This window comes from Haliotis asinina, chromosome 9 (assembly GCF_037392515.1).
Source record: "Haliotis asinina isolate JCU_RB_2024 chromosome 9, JCU_Hal_asi_v2, whole genome shotgun sequence".
NCBI lineage: Eukaryota > Metazoa > Mollusca > Gastropoda > Lepetellida > Haliotidae > Haliotis > Haliotis asinina.
The window spans coordinates 55769371-55794781 of record NC_090288.1 but is presented as its reverse complement, the minus strand read 5'-3'; the positions used below and the strand labels follow the sequence as shown (position 1 = coordinate 55794781).

At 37.3% G+C, this 25411-nt stretch overlaps 1 protein-coding gene across 2 annotated transcripts in view; it reads right to left on the bottom strand.

Moving 5' to 3' along the window:
• The window catches only part of LOC137296187 (calcium-dependent secretion activator 1-like), a 107038-nt gene extending 81741 nt beyond the window's left edge, over positions 1–25297 (bottom strand). For both annotated transcript variants that reach the window (XM_067827904.1, XM_067827903.1), the window contains exon 1: positions 24380–25297. In XM_067827904.1, the coding sequence (XP_067684005.1) occupies positions 24380–25168 (789 nt within the window). In that variant the 5' untranslated portion in view covers positions 25169–25297. The remainder of the gene's footprint in view (positions 1–24379) is intronic.
• Positions 25298–25411: the final 114 nt, after the last annotated feature.

Below are 25411 nucleotides of genomic sequence, written 5' to 3'. Positions count from 1 at the left end.
ACGGATGGACGGACAGACGAGGCGTCGACTATATCCCCCCGCATTACATGCTGGGGGGATAAAAAGAAAAATGCCCAAACTCTGTAAATAGCAGTTAAGATCATTATATCTATCAAGTTTGGTCTAAAAATATTGAACGGTTTCTGAGTTATGCTCCAGAAACAAAATGATTACGGACGGACGGACAGATGAGGTGTCGCATTACATGCCGGGGGGATAATAATTGAAAATCAGTTGAAAGAAAGAATGAAAATACTTATTGCCCGTAAGAAACATATTTTGGATTAATCAGAATTTTGTTGGTTCAGTATAACATGCTTGACATAAACTAACCATTAAATTTGACAAAATTCATGAGCAAACATACGCTCAACAGTCTAAAGCTATGTGCACTGTATTCATTGTGTTTCATATTTATCACTATGGTAAATATTACGGAAACCTGTCGATGAATAATCTACTGTGAACATAATGTGATATACTGATAAATACTTGTATAAATAAAAAGAGTCATTACATTAACATAACTTAAAATAAAAAATCAAACATCATTACTTACATCAAAAATGTATATTTTTCGATTATGAAAGATAATTGTTCACCACAAGTCCTCCAATAATCGATAGTGGATTTGGTTTCTGATTCCCAACACAAGTTAGAAAGAGCTCACTGGGACCAACAAGTTTAATTCATTATAATCATATCCACAAAAATTTACAGCAAGCTGGCTTACAGCAAGCTGGCTGTGGAAAAACCCTAAGAATTTGTTATATCTGCTGGTTCAGTTTGATGCAGCTTCTTCCCAGTTAGGAAAAACACCCTTATCTATGTTCTTGTGAGTTAGTAAGAAGAGGCAACTTCCTTATGAACAAGCAACTAGTGCAGGTTCGCTAAGACACTCCCACCTTCAACTGGACTGTCAATATGTTTAAAACCTTTCCACGATTATTATTAAATTCCATTTCCAGGAAATAGACTAAATGTACACATGGAGATGATGATATTCATGACAAAACCACCACAACTTTTCAGTGAGTTACAGTTTACTTATACATGGATATCAATAGAGATATACAGTTGGCCTCTTGTAAGAAAACCTAAATATTCAATAAATGCATTTTCCCATTTTGCACATTGCAATCTTACATCTTGACCACACGACATTTTAGATCAGAGTACCAAGGATGAATGTAACATATACAGATCAATTTTAGAATGGTCAAAATGACATCCTGAACAGCACACTTTGAAATTACTATATTTATTACTTGAAAATTGGAGTTTAAATTAATCCCCTGAAAAATGCACAAGCAGATAACAGAAACACATGAGAAATGAACATATGCATATGTTCATTAAACAGTTTAATTCACATGACAATCCCTGGCATTCACAAAATAATCCTAGAAATTCACAAACCCATGAAAATCAAATATTTTGATTGACTCTCTGCAAGAAAATCTACTTTCAGAAGTGCATTGAGAAAACTCTCTGTGACCTTTGACTGCTCAGTTTAAATGCTGGGTGCATGGAGTTTTCTGCGTATCAAGTAGTCATCACCAAAGGTTTCCTTTCTCCACTCCCTAGATCCACAACTTTTGATTTCATACACAACACACATTTTTCCTATGGTCTGTTGTTTAATTCTATACACAGCAATAGACAAGCCGTATGACGGCTGCATGTAACCAAGTGAGTAATGACCAGACAGTCCAGTGATCAAGACCTTGAGCATTGTTTTAAGCAAATGGGATACAATGACTTGTCAATAAAGTCAGGAAGCTTGAACATCTGATCGCATCTTACAAAAAGCATGTGTTGATGAAGGCCAATTCTAACTTTGATCTTCGTGCGTTACCTTCTTATGTGAGAAGATAACATAAGCTCCAAAACACTAAAAATCTCCACAACAATATACATTCAAAAAGGATGTTGACTGTGGTATTGAAATGCTGGAGATACTGAATGATAAATACTGTCACAAAGCATTGTTGCTGATTGGCTGATCAGAAAAATCATGTGACCCATGTCATGTCTTCCAATCTTTATACTGAGACATATCATGTCAGACTAGCAGACCTGATGGTAAATAAGATTAAACAATTCTGAAACTGAAAAAAGCAACATTAATCTCAACCAAAATGAAAAGGCAAACTTATTATCTTGGATACTGAGAAATGACATACAAATCTGAAGATTAATCAAAAATATTATTGTGGTTGACACATGTTGGTGTAAAGGTCACATATTAACATTTTAATGAGTTCCCAGTTGCATGCTTGAAAGAAAATACAATAAAAATATGTAAAGAGCTTTTGAGGGAATCAGCAGTAAATATCCCAAGGGCAAGATAAACTCAGGTTTCGAGTTGGTCATTCCACAACAGATAATCACAGCCACTACAAATATCTCTTGATACCATCCCTAACCACCTTCAAAATTTCAGCTGTATCACAAACCACATATATATCCCAGCAGAAAAGTAAACAAACAACCTTTCATGGAATATTGGATCGTGTAAAAAAGCTTGCTACTATCTTTCAAATTCAAATTTCAAATAGTTCATGAGTATCACTTACATTCATAGAAAAACATGCAAAATGAAAGAAACGTGTTGCTGCATATAAAAATTCTTTAACTTTAACAAATGCAAGTTAACAGTGTTAACATCAACGAATCCCAAAATGAAGAGGGCCGGTACATTGGGCCAAAACTTCTGTAACAGTGTTAACATCAACGAATCCCAAAATGAAGAGGGCCGGTACATTGGGCCAAAACTTCTGTAACAGTGTTAACATCAACGAATCCCAAAATGAAGAGGGCCGGTACATTGGGCCAAAACTTCTGTAACAGTGTTAACATCAACGAATCCCAAAATGAAGACGGCCGGTACATTGGGCCAAAACTTCTGTAACAGTGTTAACATCAACGAATCCCAAAATGAAGAGGGCCGGTACATTGAGCCAAAACTTCTGTAACAGTGTTAACATCAACGAATCCCAAAATGAAGAGGGCCGGTACATTGGGCCAAAACTTCTGTAACAGTGTTAACATCAACGAATCCCAAAATGAAGAGGGCCGGTACATTGGGCCAAAACTTCTGTACACAGCTGATCGCTATTTCCAGCATAGTTGAATAACAGGTAGCGTAACAGGAACAACAATGAAATTATCATGTCTAGTGACTTTTGATTGCAAGTTTCCCCCACATATATATGTTTTTATTTTCAAAGCTTGTTTATTTACACCTTCAGCGACACGATATTGTTTTGTCTAGGCACGATGCACGAAATAGCAGTTTTGTTACATCCTTGGAAAATATGATTTTACTTGGCCTTTGTTCTACATTATGTAATAGGTATTATAAACGCAGATGCCTACTAAAGCGGTGGGTCATCCGTGGACCCCAAGACCCGTGTTATGGCGATTGATGACTGTATTTCTGTTTCCGTACATATAGGTGAGTTCATGTCCGAAAGACAAAGTCATAGTCGTCTGAATATCTCCACATACAATATACAGTCGTGCCCCGTTTATCCGAACCTCAGATATCCAGAAAACTCGCCGTCCGAACAAAAATTCCTTAAAACGAATTCACAACATTGTAAAATTACTCACCTATCCAGAAATCCGGTTTCCGTAACCATACGGTCATTTTCACATACAAAACACTAAATTATGTGCATTTTTTGTCTCATATATCCGGATGGCTGTATGTTTTCACACACGATTACCGAGGGCCTCTCGTGCCATATAATGAAAGAAGTAGGCAGTCTTTGAAGCGTGAGAAGATTAACTACCTCTGAGTAGCAAGGTGACACTGAGTTAAATTTAAGGCGTGTCAATTTGTGGGTCATTATAATTAATTAATCCGGATGATCAAGCAAGCCTGGACAGCTGTGAGCGAAAAGAAAATTGCTCACTGCTTTCGTCATGTGGATATTATCCAATCAAATGAGGACCCACAAGAAGACATGGCCATGTCGGAACTTCTAGATGCACTATGATCCTATGCACAAGTTGCAAATGTGACTGTTACTGCCGATGATCTTGTGAATGTCGACAGTGACGAACTGACCGGCGAAAGTCCTCTCACTTTTCTGCATAGCCTGTGAGAAAAGGTATGACTGATTTCTTCACGCGGGCATAACTGCATGAACAGGTATGAGACATTTTATGTATGCACTGATATTTGTTTATGTGTAATCAATAAAGATTATGTCTGCCTACTATGTTCATTTCTTTCTATGTTTCTTTGTACATATGGCCCATGATTCATATATCCGAAAATTCGCTTATCCGGACAATTTCAATAAAAACACAAGTGTTCAGATAAATGGGGCATGACTGTATGCTTGAAGCACTGCATTATTTTTACCTAATCAATTGATTGGCATTGATCTTTTATTTGCGACTCCCCTTGGAGTAGACATTTGTCCCATGCTGCCTTTGAGGCACCAGATAGCTACTAATTCATCCTGCCTGGTACCCATCCACTGCTACAGGGGTTAGGGTTAGGGCTAGGACATGATTGGAATACGCTTCAGGAGGGATTCATGCACCAACGTTGTCAAATTTTGTCACCCACCCAATGCCCTCATTGCTTCACTTGGCTTGACTTGTGACTCATGGGCTGTACATTTGACGGTATGTTGTCATGAGATTACACTGGTGTATTAATAAAATCCCTGAAACTTATGGCATAAGTGTTCAGGATTTCCTGAAAAAGCTGTTGAGACACCTAATTCACTAACTGGTATGGGACATTTACATTTTATGGTATCGCCATATGCAGGTTATTTTCAAATTATTGCACAGTGGTTCTTTCAAAGTGATCTGTTTTGAGTTCATGATACCATTCCTGAAACATCAATAGGCAGAGAAATACCTGTATCCGCTTTGTAGAAAATACCAGCACTTATTGCACACTTTGTGATGAATTAAATATTTTCAATGACACACACAATAAGATCTGTCTAACCATTACGCTACCTCAGCCACTTTTCCAAAGTCCAAGTCTGAGCTTCTACTAAGCCTGGTAACCAAGCTATTAAAAAACATCAAAATACTTCAGACAACATTAATATCTATGAAAAATGATGCTACAAGAATGTTGGCTAACTGACACAAACGGTTTTGGTTCAGACAGTCCCCCTGACCTGGCACAATGCACAGTGGGTATCTCCTGCCCTTGCATGTCCCCCTCCATAACTAACACTATCAATGCAGGTTCCACATCTAAGCTAATGCAATTGTCATCATTTATTGATATCCTTCACAACTGATAAACCCAATTAAACATGACAAGTCAAGCAGTTCCAATGCAAAAGAATTGGATTCTTTGGCAAACTGGTTCAAAGAGTCAAGGACGAGTGGAAGTTGTCAAAGCCACAATCAATTAGAGGACAGATTTAGCAAAGTAAAGAACCTGAAGAATAATAATTGCAGGCTTCGTCTTGAGAACAATTGCATCAAGCTAAAAGGCCCGTGATGAATGCTGGCACATTTATACATTGATTGTCAGCATCGCAGGGCAGACGTGAACTCTCACCTATCTTCATGTCCTGACCTAGTAGACACTGGAATCCACCAATCTGGCCAAATTTACCTCTAATAGTGTATTTACCAGAATAGTTAGTCACCATGGAAACTAAATGACCATTTCTCTTGAGAAAATTGTTCAGGAAAGAAATAATGGTAAAGCTTCTTCTCTGTTCCGTCGGTTATCACATAACAAGTCTTATTACTTCCCACCGATTGTCCATGTATGTGTCTAAAAATGCATCAGTTCAATTATTTGCATACGTAAAAGAGGTTTTTCCACTTAAACTGTGTGGAAATCCATGGCGGACAGAGTTGAAGAGTTGACCTCCTTGACAATAATCAATTACAGGGAATCTGCCTTGCAACTTCGAGCTGGGAGACGCAGGGGGAGAGTGATCGAGCGGTATTTTACAAAGGGAACGTGGGGATATCAGACCAGATGCCTTCAAGCCACTATTTATACAGATGTCTCCATGGACCCAACTCTTGTCCCAGACTTTCCTCTGTATTATTTCCACCAATGATTAAAGTTTGGATCTCCCAGTAGTTGGGGTTCAGGATGCATTTGACTCTGTAGAGGCCTGCATTGCATGACTTGAAGCCAATGAAAGAAATTCCTTGTTGCAACAGAAGGGACCCTTTATCTGCCATCCTGTTCAAGTTTGATCCATAAAAGATTGCTATGTGCCACTCACTGCCATATTTTGTCCAATTACTGCATACTTGGTGGAGAGTCCATAATGAGTGATGATCCATTACAGAGGTATTAAGGTGAATTAGAGCAGGGTAATAGAGTCTCTACCGCTCATATTCCTGCCATTAGACTATTATCAGCTCAAACATTTAGCACAGAAGCACGCCTGTCTATTTTTTCAGCAACATTTTGGTGGAAATATTAAATCCTTCCTTCAATTTTCTAAAAGCAGTTTCATGTGGTTCTTGTAATTGCAGCTAACCACTTGAAACAACTATCTAAATCTATAAGAAGTAAGGATGTGTACTGGCAAATAAACTGTGTTGCAATATATTGCGATTCAGCTGCTCGTATTGCGATACATGTTCTGATATACTGGGATAGTGTTTGACAGTAAGTACCACTAATTGTACACTTTGATCTTATTTTCTACATTACAAGTCCCTAAATATATATGTTATGGTTCTGATAAAGTAATCTCAAAATTAGGTTACATTACCTGGGATTCTCTTTTTTTTAAACAATCGACACTAATTCAATATTCAATTCATATTGAATCCTATATTTAATTCAAGTACAAGTAGTTCTTACTGGGTCTTCTTTCAAATTGCACAAAATGTATTTGCAACTTTAACATCTTGATGAAGATGAATTTACTGAAGTCTTCATGATAAATTCAATCATGACTTGGGAAGAGCTTGTAGAACTCAGCAAATGTAAAAGACAAAATCAACCTTGTGAAAAATATTGTTAATTCAACCAAGTGCTCCAAAAGGGTTGTGTTCAATTATGAGAAAACATGATCGACTGCTTGGTTGTTTAGTCACTGCAACTAATCTTTGATTATTTCAATTAATCGGACTACCACTAAGACACACAATTCAGATGTTTTCATCTTCGGCAAGACCTATAAGATATGAAACGCTGCAAAAAACAAAGACACATGACTGGGTTACGTAAATATTTTTTTTGCATTCAAGTGAGAAGATTTCAGTTAAGTTAGCTAGACAATTTGAAGTAATGCAATCAGGATCACAGTGTTTGAAATTTGTTCAGAAAATACATATTACTGGCAAACAAGGATAAGTTGAGTACTGACCCTTTGCCTTTGTCAGCAAAGGGGGCCCCAGGATACCTGAGATCAAGTGTAGTGCAACAGGTGAAGCATGTGAGAGTCTTATGAACAAGGTGCGTGCAGCTACATCCAGAATCAATTTCATTGTCATGCATTCCATGTGCACAAGCCTACATCTGCTCTCCCTTTCACAAACCAAATGGGAAACAACAAGCTGTCTCTACTGTTTGACATATCATATGCTGACACATCTTTCGGGAACTCGATTATCTATTTTACAACGCCAACCTCTAGGATCAGTCTGTTAGTCCAATCAATATTTTACTACATTAGCTGATAGGACAATGAAAGGCAATAAATCGTCATTGATCGTCTCATTAATTATAGTGAAATATATTCTGTGAAGGCTCACTTGACATTTTATTATCACTGACCTTCTGTTCAGCTATTTTTTTGTTTCGGGTAATGGAAGATTTTGCTTGCTTGTTTGCTTCAGTTGTACCATGGCTGGCTGCTCCCCCTACAAACCACATACCTAACCGACCTGTTCCTGACAGTACATTACAGAGTGACAAAACCCCTCTAACAGAGAGACCTGTCAACTTGAATAGATGCAGGTTTCGGACTTCAACCACTGAACTTAGGAACCTAAAAACATCATCAAGTCAAATTATTAAAGGTTTCTGTTACGCCAAAGGAAGTGAACTTTGCACAGAAAATTGCAGAAATTCAGACCACTGGGCCATTGAATAAGGCTTGATAAAGCTACAACACAGATGACAACTACACAGTCCTCAATCGAACCATGGCTATTTTCTGTTTGGTTAGCTCGCAAAGATTAAGGCCACCCACATCTAAAGAGTACAACCTCCTCAAAGTCATAGCAAGAATAAGTCAATGCTAGTATTTATTTTGGGAAAGAATCACTGTTCATAAATGTACTTTGTAGTGTAATTCCCTTGTCATGAATTAGTGAAGAAAATGGTCACATATAGTATTCCCAGAAATTATTGAGAATCATGTTGGGTCATGTAACTCATTACGTTTATTAACTTCTGGCGTTTTACTTACATAAACATGTTAAAACATCATCCTTTTACAGTCTCAGTCTTGTTTTAGTACTTTGTTAGACCTCCTTGCTCAGCAATGCATGCCTGAATACGCCTAGGCACACTACCCATCAAAGTTTGTAGGTAATCGTGTGACAGGGTATCCCAATATTGGACCACCTCGGCCTTCATATCTTCAATATTTCTCAGTCCCTTTTGGTTTATTCTGTCCTTCATGACTCCCCACACATTCTCAATTGGGTTTAGGTCTGGGCTGTAACTGGGCCAGTCTAAAACTTGAACATTTTCGCCCGACAACCACTGTTGCCACTGTGTAGCGCGCAGTGTGTTTTGGGTCATTATCATGCTGGAAAATCCAATCATCTTAATACAATGTTTGTGCTGTCGGAAGAAGGTGACCATTTAGAATGTCAACGTATCTTTCTTTTGTCAAGTTTCCCGTGAAAACACACAATGGCGTCACTCCGCGAGCCGATATGCCACCCCACATGTGAAACTTCGGGCTATGTTTTGGTCGCTGGTAGATAGGTTTGACAGTATCTTTGGTCCAAATTTTCACACAATTAGGGAAAAGCCAAACAGAACTTTCATCCGAAAAGAAAACATTATCCCAATCTTGATTTTCATGAGCCCGACACCAGTTAAAATGTTTTTCCTTTTGTGCATCTTTCATCAACGGCGAGGGAATTCCACGTTTTTTCACCCAATTAAGTCTCTGTAATTCCTGCCTAACTGTTTCATTGCATACCTGAGGACTTCCTCTGCTAATCATTTCATTTCTGATGTTCTCAACACTTTTCAATTTGCCCCTATTCACAATCTGCCCAAGTCTTCGGCGATCCACAACACTGAATTTCCTAGGCCGGCCTGCCCCTGCTTTGTGCTCTATCCCGGTTCCTGTTTGAATATTCTTCAAAGTTCTGTATACTGTAGACAGAGGAATACCATGTCTACAAGTTAACACTTTAGCATCAGCCTCACCCCTTTCAAAATCATCTGGAATGAGCTTTCTTTTCTCTCTTGCTGTAAATTCTGCCATGTCAACACAGGAAGCTGTCTGCTCAGACAAGGGAGATAACTCTTGACGTAATGAGCTGCCTTCTTAGCCTTCAAGAGTTGTCTCCCTTATTTAGTATGTTTAGTGCATAGTGAAAGCCCTTTTTCCAATCTTAGCATCATTAGAAAAAAAACAAAGATTTTCTCAATAATTTCTGGGAACACTGTACAAGATGCATGAAATGACTGGTATCTGCATAATCATCTAATGAAGGCTGTCAACATTGGTTGCCATGTTTTATGAGATATCACGTTAGCGCAAGTTTGAAAAGAGAAGAAAGTGTCGTGGTCACATTGAATATACGATCAAAGTCACCAATATCAACTGATGTCTGTGTAATCCCCCAATGTAGGCTGTCAAAAGGTTAACAAGAGCTTGGAAAGTAGTCAGAAAGTCAAGGTAACCTTGAATATAAGGTCATCCCCTAATGTAGGTTGTCACCAAATTTGAAGTCAATGGGTACTACAGTTCAGGAGATATCACGTTAACTGGGACATAAGGACGGACAGATGTAGACGCTGCTGAATACATTGTTCCCCGTTCTGCGGCAGACAATAAAAGACTGATAAACACCAGTTTGGTCAGATGTGGGACTGATAAGCTATGTCACTGTTCTGAAAAGGTTTTACATATTGGCAAAGTAGTTTTTACTTGTTAAATAGTTTTTCAAAATAAATTCATGCCTTTTTCAAGGCAAATTCCTCATAGTAGGATCCTTTTCAAGGCTTAAATGAATATCATGACTATTTTCGGCAAAACATGAATATGTTTTTGCTCTTTTAGCAATATTCAAGCAGTATCATGTCCTGGAACATATAGACTGAACCTGAGTTTTTGGTGTGGCAAATGATCACCTCTAACCCAGCAGTACCATCGCTTCACACATCAAAAACAATTCTACTGCTGAATATTCCAAAATCCACAATCATGGTATGCTGATGGTGTGATTGTCTACACATGTTACCATTGATATCAAGACAATCTGACAAGTATATGTGGTATTGACACAGAGAGGAATGCTGGCTGAGATCAATACCACAGCCTACAGTACAACAGCAAGCCACTATCAATCTTCAACTGATTACTGTCAACCTTCTGTGTGAATAGCAGAACCTGACTGTCACAAGTGTCCTATGCTAGAAACAATGTTTTCAATGGCTATATTACTTTGTGAGAAAAGAAGATTAGCATTCAAATATAATCAGGGTGCTTTGCTTAGTCACTTCCTCACTAATAAGTCAGGTTGCCGGCCTAAACATTTCATTATCATAACCCACAAAGCCAATCCCCATGATTACTAGCACTGTTATTTTTGCTGATGAATGATGACAGTGAAGAGTGTTGTAGTCTTATAAAGTCTAATTTTGATCTGAACATCAATGTATAGATCAATCAAACAACTGAAAAATTGTTTTTGAGGTATTTTAATAAAAACAACTGAAGTAAATCAACCCATGCAGTGTGTGTCACAACAATAGTTCTATTTCGCAAGGCAATTGTTGCAACAACTGTTGCTCAGGAAACAGTCCATTTTCATGCCTATATTCAGCAAAGGCGCATCCTTACCATAGCTTTTAAGTCAGAACACATGACATATTTTGATTGATAGTATCACATGCTTAACAAATTATCCAGCAAGCAAATGTTTTCAAGAAGTGTAAAAACAATTCAGTATGCTAAAGGTCCAACCAAACTGTGAAAATGGGAAATCAGCAGTCTATGAGTTTAGGTGTAAGCAGGTCATCAAACTTCTATCAGTGCAGTAAGATATGTTAGTGGAAGTCAATACATCAACACTTACGTATACAGTCATTGAGAGTTTAGTTCTATGGTGCCTTAGCAATATTCCAGTAATATCACGGTGGGGGAACACCAGAAATGGGCTTCACAAACTGTACCCATGTGAGAATCGAACATGGGTCGTCGTTCTCATGTGTATAGAAATGAAGAGACAGGATTTTTTCATCACAGACTGATAATATACATTAACTTCATGATGTTAATCCACATAGTTCAGTTGCTTTCAAACCTTGAAACATGACAAAGTGAACCAGGAATCAAACCCTAAATCTTAGGTTCCTTGCATGCCAAAGGGACATAACCGTGCACCGAGAATTGCAGCACCTTAAACAATCCATGTCCCCTTTCCAAGGGGTCAGTTTCCCTGGGCAACAGTTATCAATCAATTGCAGTAATGAACTTTAGTCATTATTAATGGAAAATGAGCCAACTAAAATGTGTTTACATTATTTCTTATCTGCAGTCTCCACCTCCAGTTCAAGAGATACCATTCATGATGCCTACAGTCCAAACTTCCACAAATATATATTGTAAATTATGAAATAAATGCAAACATGAAATTACTTAATTCCCAAATAATACTGTGCCATAGGACATTGCTTTATATTGTCATGCCAGGTTCCCATTGGAGGAAACAGGACGGATGTGACAACTAAAACCCTTTCAACAAACAATGTAAATGGGGCTAAATTCAGACAGCTACTCACACCAATTCCATGTCAAATGTGGCCAGTTTGTTGATCAATCAATTGTGATGGTCACAGCTATGTATGGTGTCTTTGTCTATGGTGAAACTGTGACTACACGATGCCATTTAGAAAGTGGTCAAATGCAACATATGTCACACTGGTAAAACTGTTAAGTATCTAATGATACATATAAGTAGTCTTACAATTACATAAAGCATAACCCATATTGTGAAAATGTTCAGTACAGCCACAGAAGTCACATGAAACAAATAACCCTCCTTACTTACTGTCAAAGGATTACCTTGATTCAGGCAACTATGAGAAGTAGAAGAGACAGTCTAAGATTGAGGAATGTGTAAGAGACGGTAAGGCAAAGGAATATGTGAAGAGACACTCAAAGGATAAACTAGAAGAGACATTAAAATTTAGGAATGTGTCCAAAAGACACTAAGATCAAGGAATGTGTCCAAAAGACTCTAAGTCTGAAGAATATGTTCAAAAGAACAAAGATCTAGGAATGCGTCCAAAAGACTCTAAGATTGAAGAATATCTCCAAAATGCACTAAGATCGAAGAATGTGTCTAAAAGACTCTAACATAGATGAATATGTCCAAAAGACAGTAAGATCGAGGGATGTGCCCAAGAGACTCTATGATAGAAGAATATATCCAAAAGACACCAAATTGAGAGGAATGTGTCCAAGAGATACTGAGATCGAGGAATCTGTCCGTGAGACATTCTGAGAAAAAAATGAATTGACAACACTCTAAGCTCAGAGAGACACTTCGACAAATGAATATGTAATATAGAAGAGACATTACATCAAGGAATGTGTTCAGATCAAGGAACATATTTATGTGACAAAAAGAAAACCTACGAAACACTGTGATCAAAGAACATGCATGAGACACTGGAATCAAGCAGTACATATGAGAGAAACTAACACAAAGAAAAGAATATGAAGAAAGCTAACATCAAAGAACATATACAAGGCACCAAGATCAAGCAATATTTCCGAAAGCACTTAGACCAAGAAATTTGTACGAGACACTGGCATCAAGAAATATGATGCATGAGGCCCATGCTTACTCAACTTCTTAGAATTTATAGTCATAAAGACGTTCAACTCGCTCGTTGTCTGCCAAAAATACATTATCGACTGAAGTATTCATATCAATTTTGTCTGGAGGATTTGCTAAGTAGAAATTCATACTGGTTGCTGCTGAATATTATCAAAAAATCATGTCTATGGCACATATCTTGTTGAAAAATGCTGATTGATACATCATGCTTAATGCCTCCTCGGTACAGAAGATTAGTCCTCACCAACATCCATCAGTCAGGGATATTCCTGAGGTGAAACCTCACTATCGTCCCACACATCGTGACGGAAAGGTCAATAGCATTTTTCTAATGAAGCTGAGCTGTGTGTGTCTGATGAGACGGAGAGCGACCATGACAGTCACAGTGGGCTGCAGTTTCTACAGTAGTTGTGTCGTAATACACAGCACTGTGAGTTGTGGTAGTGTTGTTGACAGCATAATGACAGTGAAACTCCCTCTTGTAATACTCAGCATCAACAGCATGCATTAGATGTAACGATCACATTAACATCCCCATCAATCCCTTGGTGCAATGCCTCTGCTTGCCCCTTGGATAGCGGCTTGAAAATTTGCAGTGCCAGTTAACTTCTGTTCTGTTTGTTTGGTTTGTTTAAAAAGAAGAAAAAGTAAATAAAAAAGTAAATAATAAAAGAGTTGTAAAAGAATTCATGCATACTGACACAGAAACAAAACGAAGCACCATTAAAATTTCAGGTGTTCAATGATCTTTGACGATCATTGCTACACTTAACAAAGTTCCAGTTATATTAGAACTCCTTCTATGAGTGGCATCTCAGTTGCAGGTATGATGAAGACAAATCTGTTGCAATAAAGAAGTTGTCAACGCTAAAAACTTGTTTGTCATCATATATTACAGCAGTCTAGACAATCAAGTGTGGACCAAGTCATCCAGTGATTGACATCACGAGCACCTATCTAACCAATCTGCAATGACATGCATCCACCAGCCTGCCAGTATCATTAATTAGCAAGGCATTAATAAGCAATGCATGGTGATTTCTATCTTAATCTGTTGGCTTCTGTGTGATGCTACTGTAAGGTCTTCAGGCCCACATAACACTCAACACAGACATACAAACACAAGACATTCACTCAACAAAAACAAGGACAAGACTGATTACGATTGAAATACAATCACACGTCACAGTTCATGAACCCACGTGCAGGCCCACACTATTGTTGATCGTTGTGGTGTTTGGGAAATGCTGTCCAATTACTGGGAACCTCACACTATCCTACAAGATAATTCATTTCACAGATAATCTGTGATATCATTCTGTCCAACAAACATAAACTCAAATTCAAACAAGTTTGAAGTTTAATGCTTTACATCACATTGAATGTGTTAGCTCAGTAACCAGGATGTAGTTGCCAGGCAAAAGCAAGCTGAAGTTCAGAATTATGCAATGTTCTTCTCAACTGCGAAAACAAGATCTGTCTTGCTCTCATTATTGATTAAATTTATCTGAAAGTGATACTTCTGCATGAGGCTGGAGTTTGAGACATGAACACAAAACCAGCATCAATGTTGGTTTACGTTCGTACAGTACTTTTTCAGGTACGTTATTGTTTAGTGGTAATGTGTGTTTCATACTGTTTGCTGAATACTTAAAGAAAAGTGTTAGGTAATCAACACCTCGATGACTACTTTCCATCCTAAAGAACACATGTTACTCTGATTACACAGTATTATCAGAATACCACAATATGTTTTAAAAACGACATACATTTTTTACTTGAAAACTGGTATGTTGAGCCCAATAATATATGAAGTTTTGTAATTATCTCTACTGCCTAAGTTAAAATGTACAGACTTTCATTCACAACTGTTGTTTCCATTTTTAATTCTTAGACAAAACTGCATAACGTACAAGCTTTAAACTGCACAAAAGGCTAACAGACTCCCTTCCTTCAGTGCAAACTGACACTGACATAGCTGTTATATGTGCCAGTGTATATTGTGAAGTAAAAATCATTAAAATTTTGGTCACTTTCACAAATCCTGTCAACAACAGTTGGTGTTTACAATAGGAAGGGTGTAGTGATGGGAATTAGTTAAAATCTTACAATTGATGATTGCTTTATTACCAACAAACAATCATCGAAAAAAGTTAGCTTCATTTTTCAGATTTCCTATCCATATTCAGGGATTGGGAAAGAAAACTTTGACATTGGTCCATTTTCAAGATTATTAGCCATTTCCTGAATTTTGAATGGGCCACTGCCCTTGTATCAACAGTAAACTTCCAAATTTTAATGTGCCTTTTTTCATTCCAATGTGCAAAATGGCCAATGGCTCCTGCCTTTCCCAATCCCTGCATATTGTTATTGCTGATGTGTATACAGGGGTTCAATTTTTTTAAAAAGCAACTTGCCATAGGGCAAATGACTTCAAAAAAGTAACTTATCCTGACTAATTTTCCACTTGTCCTGATTTTATGACACACTGTTTGATGTAAATGTTTACTGGGCTATTTATGGAAGAGTGATAAATTTTCAAAGAACGATAGTTCTAAATTACTATTTCTGCGAAATGTAATAGCTTCATTATGAGCAGATATGAAATGAAATCCAAGTTTATTGGCAGTTTGAAATCATCAGTAGAAATTATCTAGCAGTCCACGGAGAAGTAAGATACCATTATTTGATTGCCCAAAATGAAAACTGACTTGCCCCAGACATCGGGTAATGGGATTTTTCAATCCCTGGTATGACATGGTGACTAACTTAAACTGATGATTATCATATCATGAATATACACTTCCTGGAGTCTTCAGGAAATATTCAGTCATGGCATTCCAGTTAGTGAAGTGAGTTTTCTAAGAATTAAACTTGTTTTCAGGCCCAACACCTATGAAGATATGTTCCATCATCAGGTGTTTCAGAGACTAAGACAACAGATCACTTGTGTTCAGTATTAGGAGAAAATGTGATCGACTACATGGTCGTGAAGTCACTGTGACCAATCTTCGATTGTTTCAATTAATCCTTACACTACTAGTTGGGCTGTAGCAATGAATCGTACTATCAATGGATTACAATTGTTGAATCTATAATAGCAATTGATTGATGGTAGAAATGAAAAAACTATTGATGTATCGATAGTATCTGTGACTATCGACAGTTTAGCAAATGACTTCAACTGATAAATGTACAGTACAAAATACAAAGTACCAGACTCATTCACTTTGACTTGTTTATTGTTTTGGTGCAGACTTGCAGTTTATTTGAGTTTACAGTCAGTGACCAAAAGTGAGTTTGCAAAACTGACTGCGCTGAATATGGTGTGGACGTCAGGTGAAGAATAATCATTTCGCGTCTCTGTTTATGAACATAAATCGTCATTTTATAGGGTCCAAATCCAGTCTAACACCGGTTGCCACAGTTACTTCCCCCTTGTTCACAATTATTGTCGTCTGCTTCACATGCCTGCTGACGGTCGTCAATTGACACCCGATCAGAAACAAATAATTGTTTCTTTACCCCAACAACGGACATCGAGCTATTAAATTGCAGAAATAGTCAGAAATAACCCTAGAACAGTCCAGAAATTTCTACAATGTTTTCGCGACACATGTGAAAACAGACCGAGAAGCAGTTGGCCCAGAAAATCATCACTATGCAGTGATAGGAAGTTATTTCGTCTTGTCAACCAGTTTGAGGGACAATACTGACAGTTTAAATGCATTAATTCCTCAAACAATTTCTACTCAAACTGTTTGAAGGCGATTGTTTGCCCAAGGCTACAAACGACATCTTGTTTCCAAGAAAATCACCATATCATCCGTGAACAGAGAACGCCGACTCAGATTTTGCCGCACTAAACTGCAGTGGGGAAGAGATGACTGGAAACAAATTATTTTCAGTGAGGAGACTGAAGTGCAAATCGGAAGGGATCAGAAAGTTTTGTTTGGAGGAAGAAAAATGATAGATTACTCCCCGAATGTTTGGGTTTTCACCGCAATCGTGAAACCAGAAAGTGATATTGGTGATGTTCTGAAGCTGCATCACTTACCATGGTGTTGGGACACTCACTTCTGTTGATGGCAATATGAACACAAACAAGTATATTAACATTCTTGATGAAAATTTGTGGCCTGTTATTACTAGACATTTTACAAACAGACCATGGATTTTTCAAGAGGACAACACCCTATGCCATGTTTTGTTACGAGCCAATCAGTGGAAAAATGACAACGGAATTCGTACTTTGCCATGGCCAGTTCAAAGTCCAGACTTGATTGTAATAGAAAATGTGTGGAAAACTCTGAAATATTGCCTGAAAAGATGAGTTCACGAGATCAGAAACAGAGATGACCTAATTCGGATTGTCGGGGAAATATGGAGCGATCTCTCTCGCATACATCAGGAGATTGTACGACAGTATTCCCGCTAGAATTCCACAGGTCCTTAGAGGCTGGGGTCATATCTCAAAGTACTGAAAATTTCATGCAAGTACCATTTCAGTTCATAAAGTTATTGAGCTTTAAATCTGAGATACAAAATCAGGAAATTCCGTCACGTCACACCGTTGCAAACTCACTTTTGGCCAGTGACTGTGTGTTTTAACTGTTTTCTTGATTTGTGTTTTAAGTTTCTTATCAGTTATTAAAAGAGACTGAAACTACTTCAACCTGTTTTAATTTCATATAAACTATACATTCGCTAGGGAAAATACTTCAAACGATACAAATCAAGGAGAAAACAATTACTGTAATAGTATTGCGATACTATGTCGCAATAGACAATCACTACTGCAGTAGTTTACTGCAATAGACTATTGATAACAATAGGAAAAGTAATAAGGCTGAATAAACAAAACTTTATCCAGTCCATATAATATATTGCTGTCTGTTTTTCACACCACATACAGCAATATTCCAGTTGTATGATGGTAATTTATCACACATCCTGTCCGAATCCAGTGATCGATGTTAAGAGCAAGCATCCATGTTGTGAGGACACAATCTCTTGTTGCTTTTTCCCAACAGGATTGGTCCCTGAGGATCAACTGCTACCAGCAGTTCACAATGGGTCACGGGAATATTGATCTGTTGAACCTTTAATCAATAACAGACAATGATAATAATTTCCTGCCAAGTATCAATAGCTAATGGCATCTCTTGATAACACCTGCAACATAACATACTGATGTAACTATTTCATCCTAGACATTATGTGTTTGAAACCAAGGTTATATTGTGAAATAGTGCCACCATACAGCTGGAATACTGCTCACTGTGGTATTAAAAAGAATCAAATCAAATCATGAAACAGTGGATGTTGACTATAGGGCTGAAATGATCCACCCAGACCTCAATTCCATTCCATCCCTTGTCAACTTGTCAATGTCTACTACCAACAAGAATCACTGGATAATTAGTCCGGCGTCAACCAATCACGTTTCACCTTATTCTAGTGCTCAAAATTGCTAGAGCTGGAGTAAAATTTACGTTTTGACTGCATGGAAATAATTCAAATAGGTATTCAAATATCAAATTAGAAATAGTGATACCAGTTATCAAAAATCAAAATTAAGGTGTCAGATTCAATTCTTAATGAATCAAACCAAATCACTGCAGCCCTAATGGTCCCGGGCATATCATGGAAGAAAACTGTTAAACAAATCATTTTCTAAAAATCAAAGGTTTGCACAAAATATAGAGCTGCAATGAATTCACAATGCGACAAATATGACGCATATCATGAATATTGAGTAACAAGGACAAACATTTAAAATGAATAAAATAAAAACTATCCTGTGACCTCCCTAAAACATCAGATATACTCTAGGGGGAACATATGTGTAAATCATTTACAGACATCATTATAAATGAAACCCTGTCATTAAAATACATGTATACTCATTTCAAGTCTAAATCTGCAAACGTGACAATTGTTTTGAAAAATGAAAGCTCTATGTTTTCACAATCTACTGCCCTTTAATCTTGTCACCTGCCTTGCATATTTTCTGAGACACAACTTGTTTTCATAGATGATTCTGTCAAAATCACTTGTCATAATGGTTACAAATCATTTTTGTAGTTCTGCTACAAGTGGTAACATGCAAAATCTTTTTGGTCATGATTCAAAAACATTTTGAACTACGAGTAGGAAGTAGTTTTGATCTTTAAACTTGCTGAAAACAAATCATATTCTAATCGACTTTCAAACTACCGTGACGCCAAAAAATGGTGGTGTCCTGTTCCGAACATATCCTACAGTCTAAGAATAAATGCTATTCAGGATTGTATTCACAGTGTTACAAAATTTGAACTACTTTCTACTAGTAGCAAAATATATGTTTGATTGATGTACAATATGATTTGACATTGCTTATAACATAGCAATTTCATTCTTCGAAGTAAGGTGGTAAACATGTGACTGTTAAAAGAGTACAAAAAATGGGAGTTTATTCGTTTTTTAATGTCACAAGCTGTTAATAAAATTGCCTGTTGATAATACGGCTCCAACCAATCCAAAATCAAGCAAATATTACACATATCATGAATACCGGGTAATGAATATGAATATTGGGGAACAAATACAGTAACAAGTCAGTATCTGATGCATTATACAACTACTGGTCCATTATCTTGAAACACACTGTGTGTCACTTCATCTCTTGTCCGAAGTCTGAGTCAAGTAAGATTATGATAATTTGTTACTGTAAGTCAGTAATACAAGGCAATTTTATAACACTAAAATATACTGAAAATGATGCTTAGAATGAACGATCATCCTGGCTCATTTTCCTGATTCGTTTGAATACAAAATTGAAAAATATGGATGGTATCAGCCTAAATGTAAAACTTACACTGTACTATATGCTTCTCCATGAAAATCAGCATCATCCACCAAGCCATAAATAATGAATGTTCCTTAAAACAAAATATTTTTCTTGTTTCCGTGAGGTCAACAGGAAATGTAAGTGTAAATCTGGATTATTTTCATTTCACAAAACCATCAGGACCTTATCTGTCTACTAACAGTATTATCAAACTAATCAAACTAATAAAAATGACCTACTATTGAACATTTTTAAGACACATGTGATAATGAACATCACATTCATAATGCTTGGAAAGTATAGAGGGCCTCACACGCGTATTGAGACCAGTATATCAGGGCATTCAGTTTGCTTGTAAGGTTTATAAAACGTGTACATATATCATCCTAGACTACCTCATCTTACCAACCTTCAGGATATGACAGTATATGGAAACAAACTGTGCCAAAATCAATTATTCTGTCAGTACTTGTGACAAACCATTCTTTAAAAATGCATTCAAAACAGTCCTGAGTTGGTCGGTGCCCTGTCATGCATTTGAATGTAGTTGATCAGGTTAGAACAGCTTCCTTGACTATTGATCATTACTGCAGTAACACTTGTATTTTTAGAAATAACATGGGACCGCCTGCCATGGTTAATCAAAGTTTGATTGGCCACATTACCATACCACTGTCTCTCAAGCACTCATTGAAACCAAAGCAGCTCAGAGGATGGTCTGGCTATGATTAATGGGAGACAACTCCAATCGTCCCATATAGCCTAGTCAAGGACACACAGCTGCCCTAATTCAACATTGAAAATTCTTTTGGAGAAATAGACAAATGTAACACAAAACACATTTACCAAGTTTCTAAATCAAATTATAAAATGTTGGGTCATTTCATCATTGTCAAAATTTCAAGACACAACAGATTTTTTTTACATGAAAACCCTCCTGGATTTGACAAAAAATAGCTATCAACCTTGATAATATTTCCATCCAGAATGTTCATAATCATGTTTTCAATTTGTCACATGACATATTTTATGTCAGTGATGTTTCATAGCTGCAGTTTATTTGTATAAAAGTTCCTAATCGAGGCTAGATGACCATTAGTGAGTGAGTTTTAGTTTTACAGTGCTTTTAGCAATATTCCATCAATATCATGACAGGGGGACACCAGAAGTGGACTTCACACATTGTACTCATGTGGGGAATTAAACCCCTTCAGTGTGGCAAGTGACCACTGCAACTACTATGCTACCCCGCAGTCCCCTGAAATGGGTCATGAGTGAGTGAGTCACATGGGTTCAGTTGCACTTGGAACAATATTACAGATTCACCACTGTGTGACAGCTTCATGTTTTTACAGACTGGTGGAAGAGATGCTAAAACCTTGTCGTGGCTCAAAAAGAAACATAAAGCGAGTCATACAGAATGACCAGAAATTATTGAGAATTCTGAGATTGTTATTTTGTATCTTTTTTTCACTCCATACTCATGTATTATATGTGAATATTCACAGAACTTCTAATTCAACTCCAGATTTGTCATGTCACCATGGGCAGAAAAGCAAGCAGCAAAGCAGGCTTCAATATGATGGGGCATACTCCTGATCAAAGAGGTTAAAAAATCATGGTCCATACTGTCCCAATATCGGACCACCTTGTCCTTCACTTCAACAATACTTGTCAGATTTTTCTCATAGACGCTTAAATTCGTAAGTCTCCAAACATTTTCTGTTGGATTCAGGTCAGGGGTTTAGCTTGGCCAATCTAATAATGCCTGATCTTGGGTTTGAAACCAGGCCTGTCATTGCTTCGAATGATGTTTTGGGTCATCTTGCTGGAAAATCCAAAACTTTCCATGAACATGTAAGCAGATGGAAGTAAATGTCCCGCGAGAAAATCTGTGTAGTGGTCACTGTTCATATTCACTTCAAATGCACTTAGGTGGTGCTCAATGACATATGCATTTGCAAACGGTGGACAAAGGGATGCCTTTCCTACTTGAAATCACTTTAGCTGATCTGATGTCCGTGTAATAATACTCTAAAATCACTTCCTCTTCTCTAAATCATCCATACTGAGGATCACTGAAAATGTCATCTGCTGGCAAGTAAACAAAGGGGGATAACTCTTCACAAACTAATGAAAAAGGATTAACAGAGTTGTCTCTTTTGAATGAAACCAAGCACTTGATAGCTGGTCAAGGTTGTTTATACTAGAAATCCAAGCAAATACGTTCCTAAGATTCTCAATAATTTCTGGTCGTACTAAAATAATCAGTTTTCATAGGTGACATATAACATTTCCTAGAAATGTGTTCTCTTGTACACATGCAAATCAATATTCTTTAAATTTTTGTCAACAGATGTAAGGAACATGGTCTGTTTCCATGATTTCAAGCACTGTATTGACTACACTATTCTTCTGCATTCCATATCAGTTTTCAGTTAGAGTCCATGAATGTATCAAATCCGTACAAACTTACTTCTAGTTCAAATGCTATCAAGCATCTAATATCCAATGATATAACGTTAACTCAGCCACGACCCAAAAAAGACTGAAATAAAAACAAAGCAGTAACTGGACTCCTAACATGAAATATTCAAGCTGATATCCGGTACCACAACACATGACGGTAATGTTCCATGTGGCAGAAAAAACCTAGTGGGGGATTTGTTCCCACTCTGTTGTAAGCTGATCAATGAAACATTCGCAATTAAGCATAAAAGTGAAACAGACCTTGTAATAAGCCTCACATATGCAAAACAAGAAGTCATTGGGTATAAACACATGCAATTTTGATTCAGCTCCAAACTACTTTCATTGAAGAAAGTCAAAGACAAATGTACAATATAATTCTTTCCTGAAGATATTGAAATGGGTCACATAAGATTGTGAACATTACACTTTCATTCTCAAGTGGCTGCCACGAAACTTTCTTGAAAGTGTAAATAAATGCTAATGTGTGGACACCAAGGATGCGAATTTTAAATTTCAACTCAGAATGGCCATATGTGGCAAAATGGAATAGGTTCTTTTCTTCATGTGCTTAATCAAAATCACTCATTTTGACAATCTTCAAGACAGTATGATCAAAACGTAAGAAAAAATTATCAAATATTAAACTGCAGACATTTGTGACTGTGCCTTGAAAGATATTGATCACTATACTGCCAATAAGACAACTTGGCAACAAAATCTCCAACCAAGCTGATTGATATTTGTACAGCTCACAAGTGCTTGTGCAACGGAAACTGGCATCACAACAACGCTGCCACCTGTCAACAGCACCTGGCGCTAAGAGTCACGTTTGTGTCACTACTGTCATATATCCATGACATGCTATCCTACCACAACAGCTTTCTGATAAAACCATTAACTATCCCTGTATCACACATATGCCAGGAACCTTAATGGTAACGTACAGGTATAAAATCTAGGTTAATAGTCTCTACTTACTGTCAGGCCAATAAGGTTCTCAGGAAAGTAAATTAAGATGGGTGTTTCTCACATTAATTCCACAGCTCATATCCACAGTAAAGAACATATTCAATTGGAAATATTATACACGAAAAAAAATGTCTGACAGAACTTCTGCATTGTGGGAATAGAGATATAAAACCCATCAATACATCAGACGTTAGTTTATCTGGTAGTCATTGATACTATAATATCATGACACTTAAGACTTCAGAATAACTGTCAAACATAAACAATTGGGATTACTTACGGTCAACATGGTGTCATATGGTGAAAGTACTTACACTTGACACATCACATTACACTGCCACTATTTAGAATATAATTGGTGCGAGATCCAAAGATGAACATCCAAAGAAAGTTTTCACAAATTCTGGCTACTGTGACAGGCTTGATCACCAACTTTTAAAAAAAGAACTTTCAAGACATAATAAAACAAAATGTGCAATCCTGCCTGGATGTGAAAACACCATTACTCAGTGTTTGACACTTCAGCAGACCTTAGTCCAGTATATTTTATAAATAATGGTGTAATGCATTTGGGAGGCATGACTGATTAATGCTCCAAATAGGAACAGAGGCATGGTAAGATCTCAGTTATGATACATAATCACACTGCATGTACTTTTCACTTCTAGTCTATTCCAGTATATTGACCAACTAAACACAAGTAAGAACTGATATTCCAGATTGGGTCACTTGGTCATGTGTCATACGGAGGGAAGATGTATACCATGATTCAGTACATGAAACCACCATCTAATAACTGTCTGACATAATGTTTAGTAACAAAATTGAATTACATCAGAGCCCATGTTAACAGAATGACATACAAAGCTGAAACAAAAACAAGGACGTGTACTCAGTAGCATCATTTAGGGCAGTAAAAAAAATATTTTTGTAGACTCAAATCTACTTTCTCAGTTACAGTTACAGTGTGTCTTTACGTTTTCTTTCACAGCATTTAATCTTTCAATGATATTCTATTAACAAGGTTTGACAAGCCTCCCTTAACTTTCATCAGTAAGTTTTAGCACTGATAACAAATTTTAGAAATCCACTTACCTGACAAGCATTATATAAAATTTGATGCTCATATTTTTTCACTCCCAAGATATTTTGAAACATTTCATATAACTGTTCTTTACTAAGGATGAGCTCTGATGTAGCAGTAGCAACGCGTTGTGGTTGCTTTCTCGGATCCTCTTCACCACGGTATATTGCATCAAATTTAGCCATCCAAGAACTCAATACAGTTTCCTTACTTAAACCATCTATCTCTGGCAAGCTGCGTACTCTTTTTTCAATGTTGTTTTTGAACACTTCACGGAAATCATTTGCTGAGCATCCACCACTTCTAACCATGTTTGCTACTCGATCACTTTTCAAAAACACTTCATAATAGCTCTGGACTGCATTTGTAAAGGCCTCATCTGCGACGATACTTGTTTCACCACTGAGAAATGCATGGAAGCGTTCTTTTATAGTTTGTAGTTGTTGTTTAGTTACTTTAGTTTGTCTTCTTGCCATATCAGTTGGTTGCTTTGCATTAAAAGGATAGGCTATACATCTCATTACAAACACATACAGTTGTAACCTCTTCTTTCTCTCTTCTTCTTCCTTTTCGAGTTTCTCTGCATCTTCTACAGCTTTCTCTCTATCACTGATGAGTGAAGGACTGGGGCTTGACGGACGTATGCTGTTAGATCTTGAATGACCCCCCATCACGCTTAGGTTATCCCCACTAGCTGATAAGCTTCTCTGTTCAGCACTGGGTAGGCTGAGAACGTCTGAATTTTCATCTTCGAGGGTCTCATTGTCCGACTCCTCTTCGCTAGACGACGGGTCAAGCATAGTAGAAACGAGCTATCACGTTTTCAGGGACCGCAATGGTAAGATTGTTCCGTAAACATTGAAATTCTTACTTGACAGATGCCCTACTGCTGTCAAGTCCCCAGTCTCATCAATCGGGCATGCGCACTTGCTAGCAGACGACGGAAACGAACGATTTTACGAAATATAGAAATTTATACTTTTTTACATTCAAGTTAAGTTCTTGTGTTTCTTCAACCAAATAAAAACATACATGGTCTATAA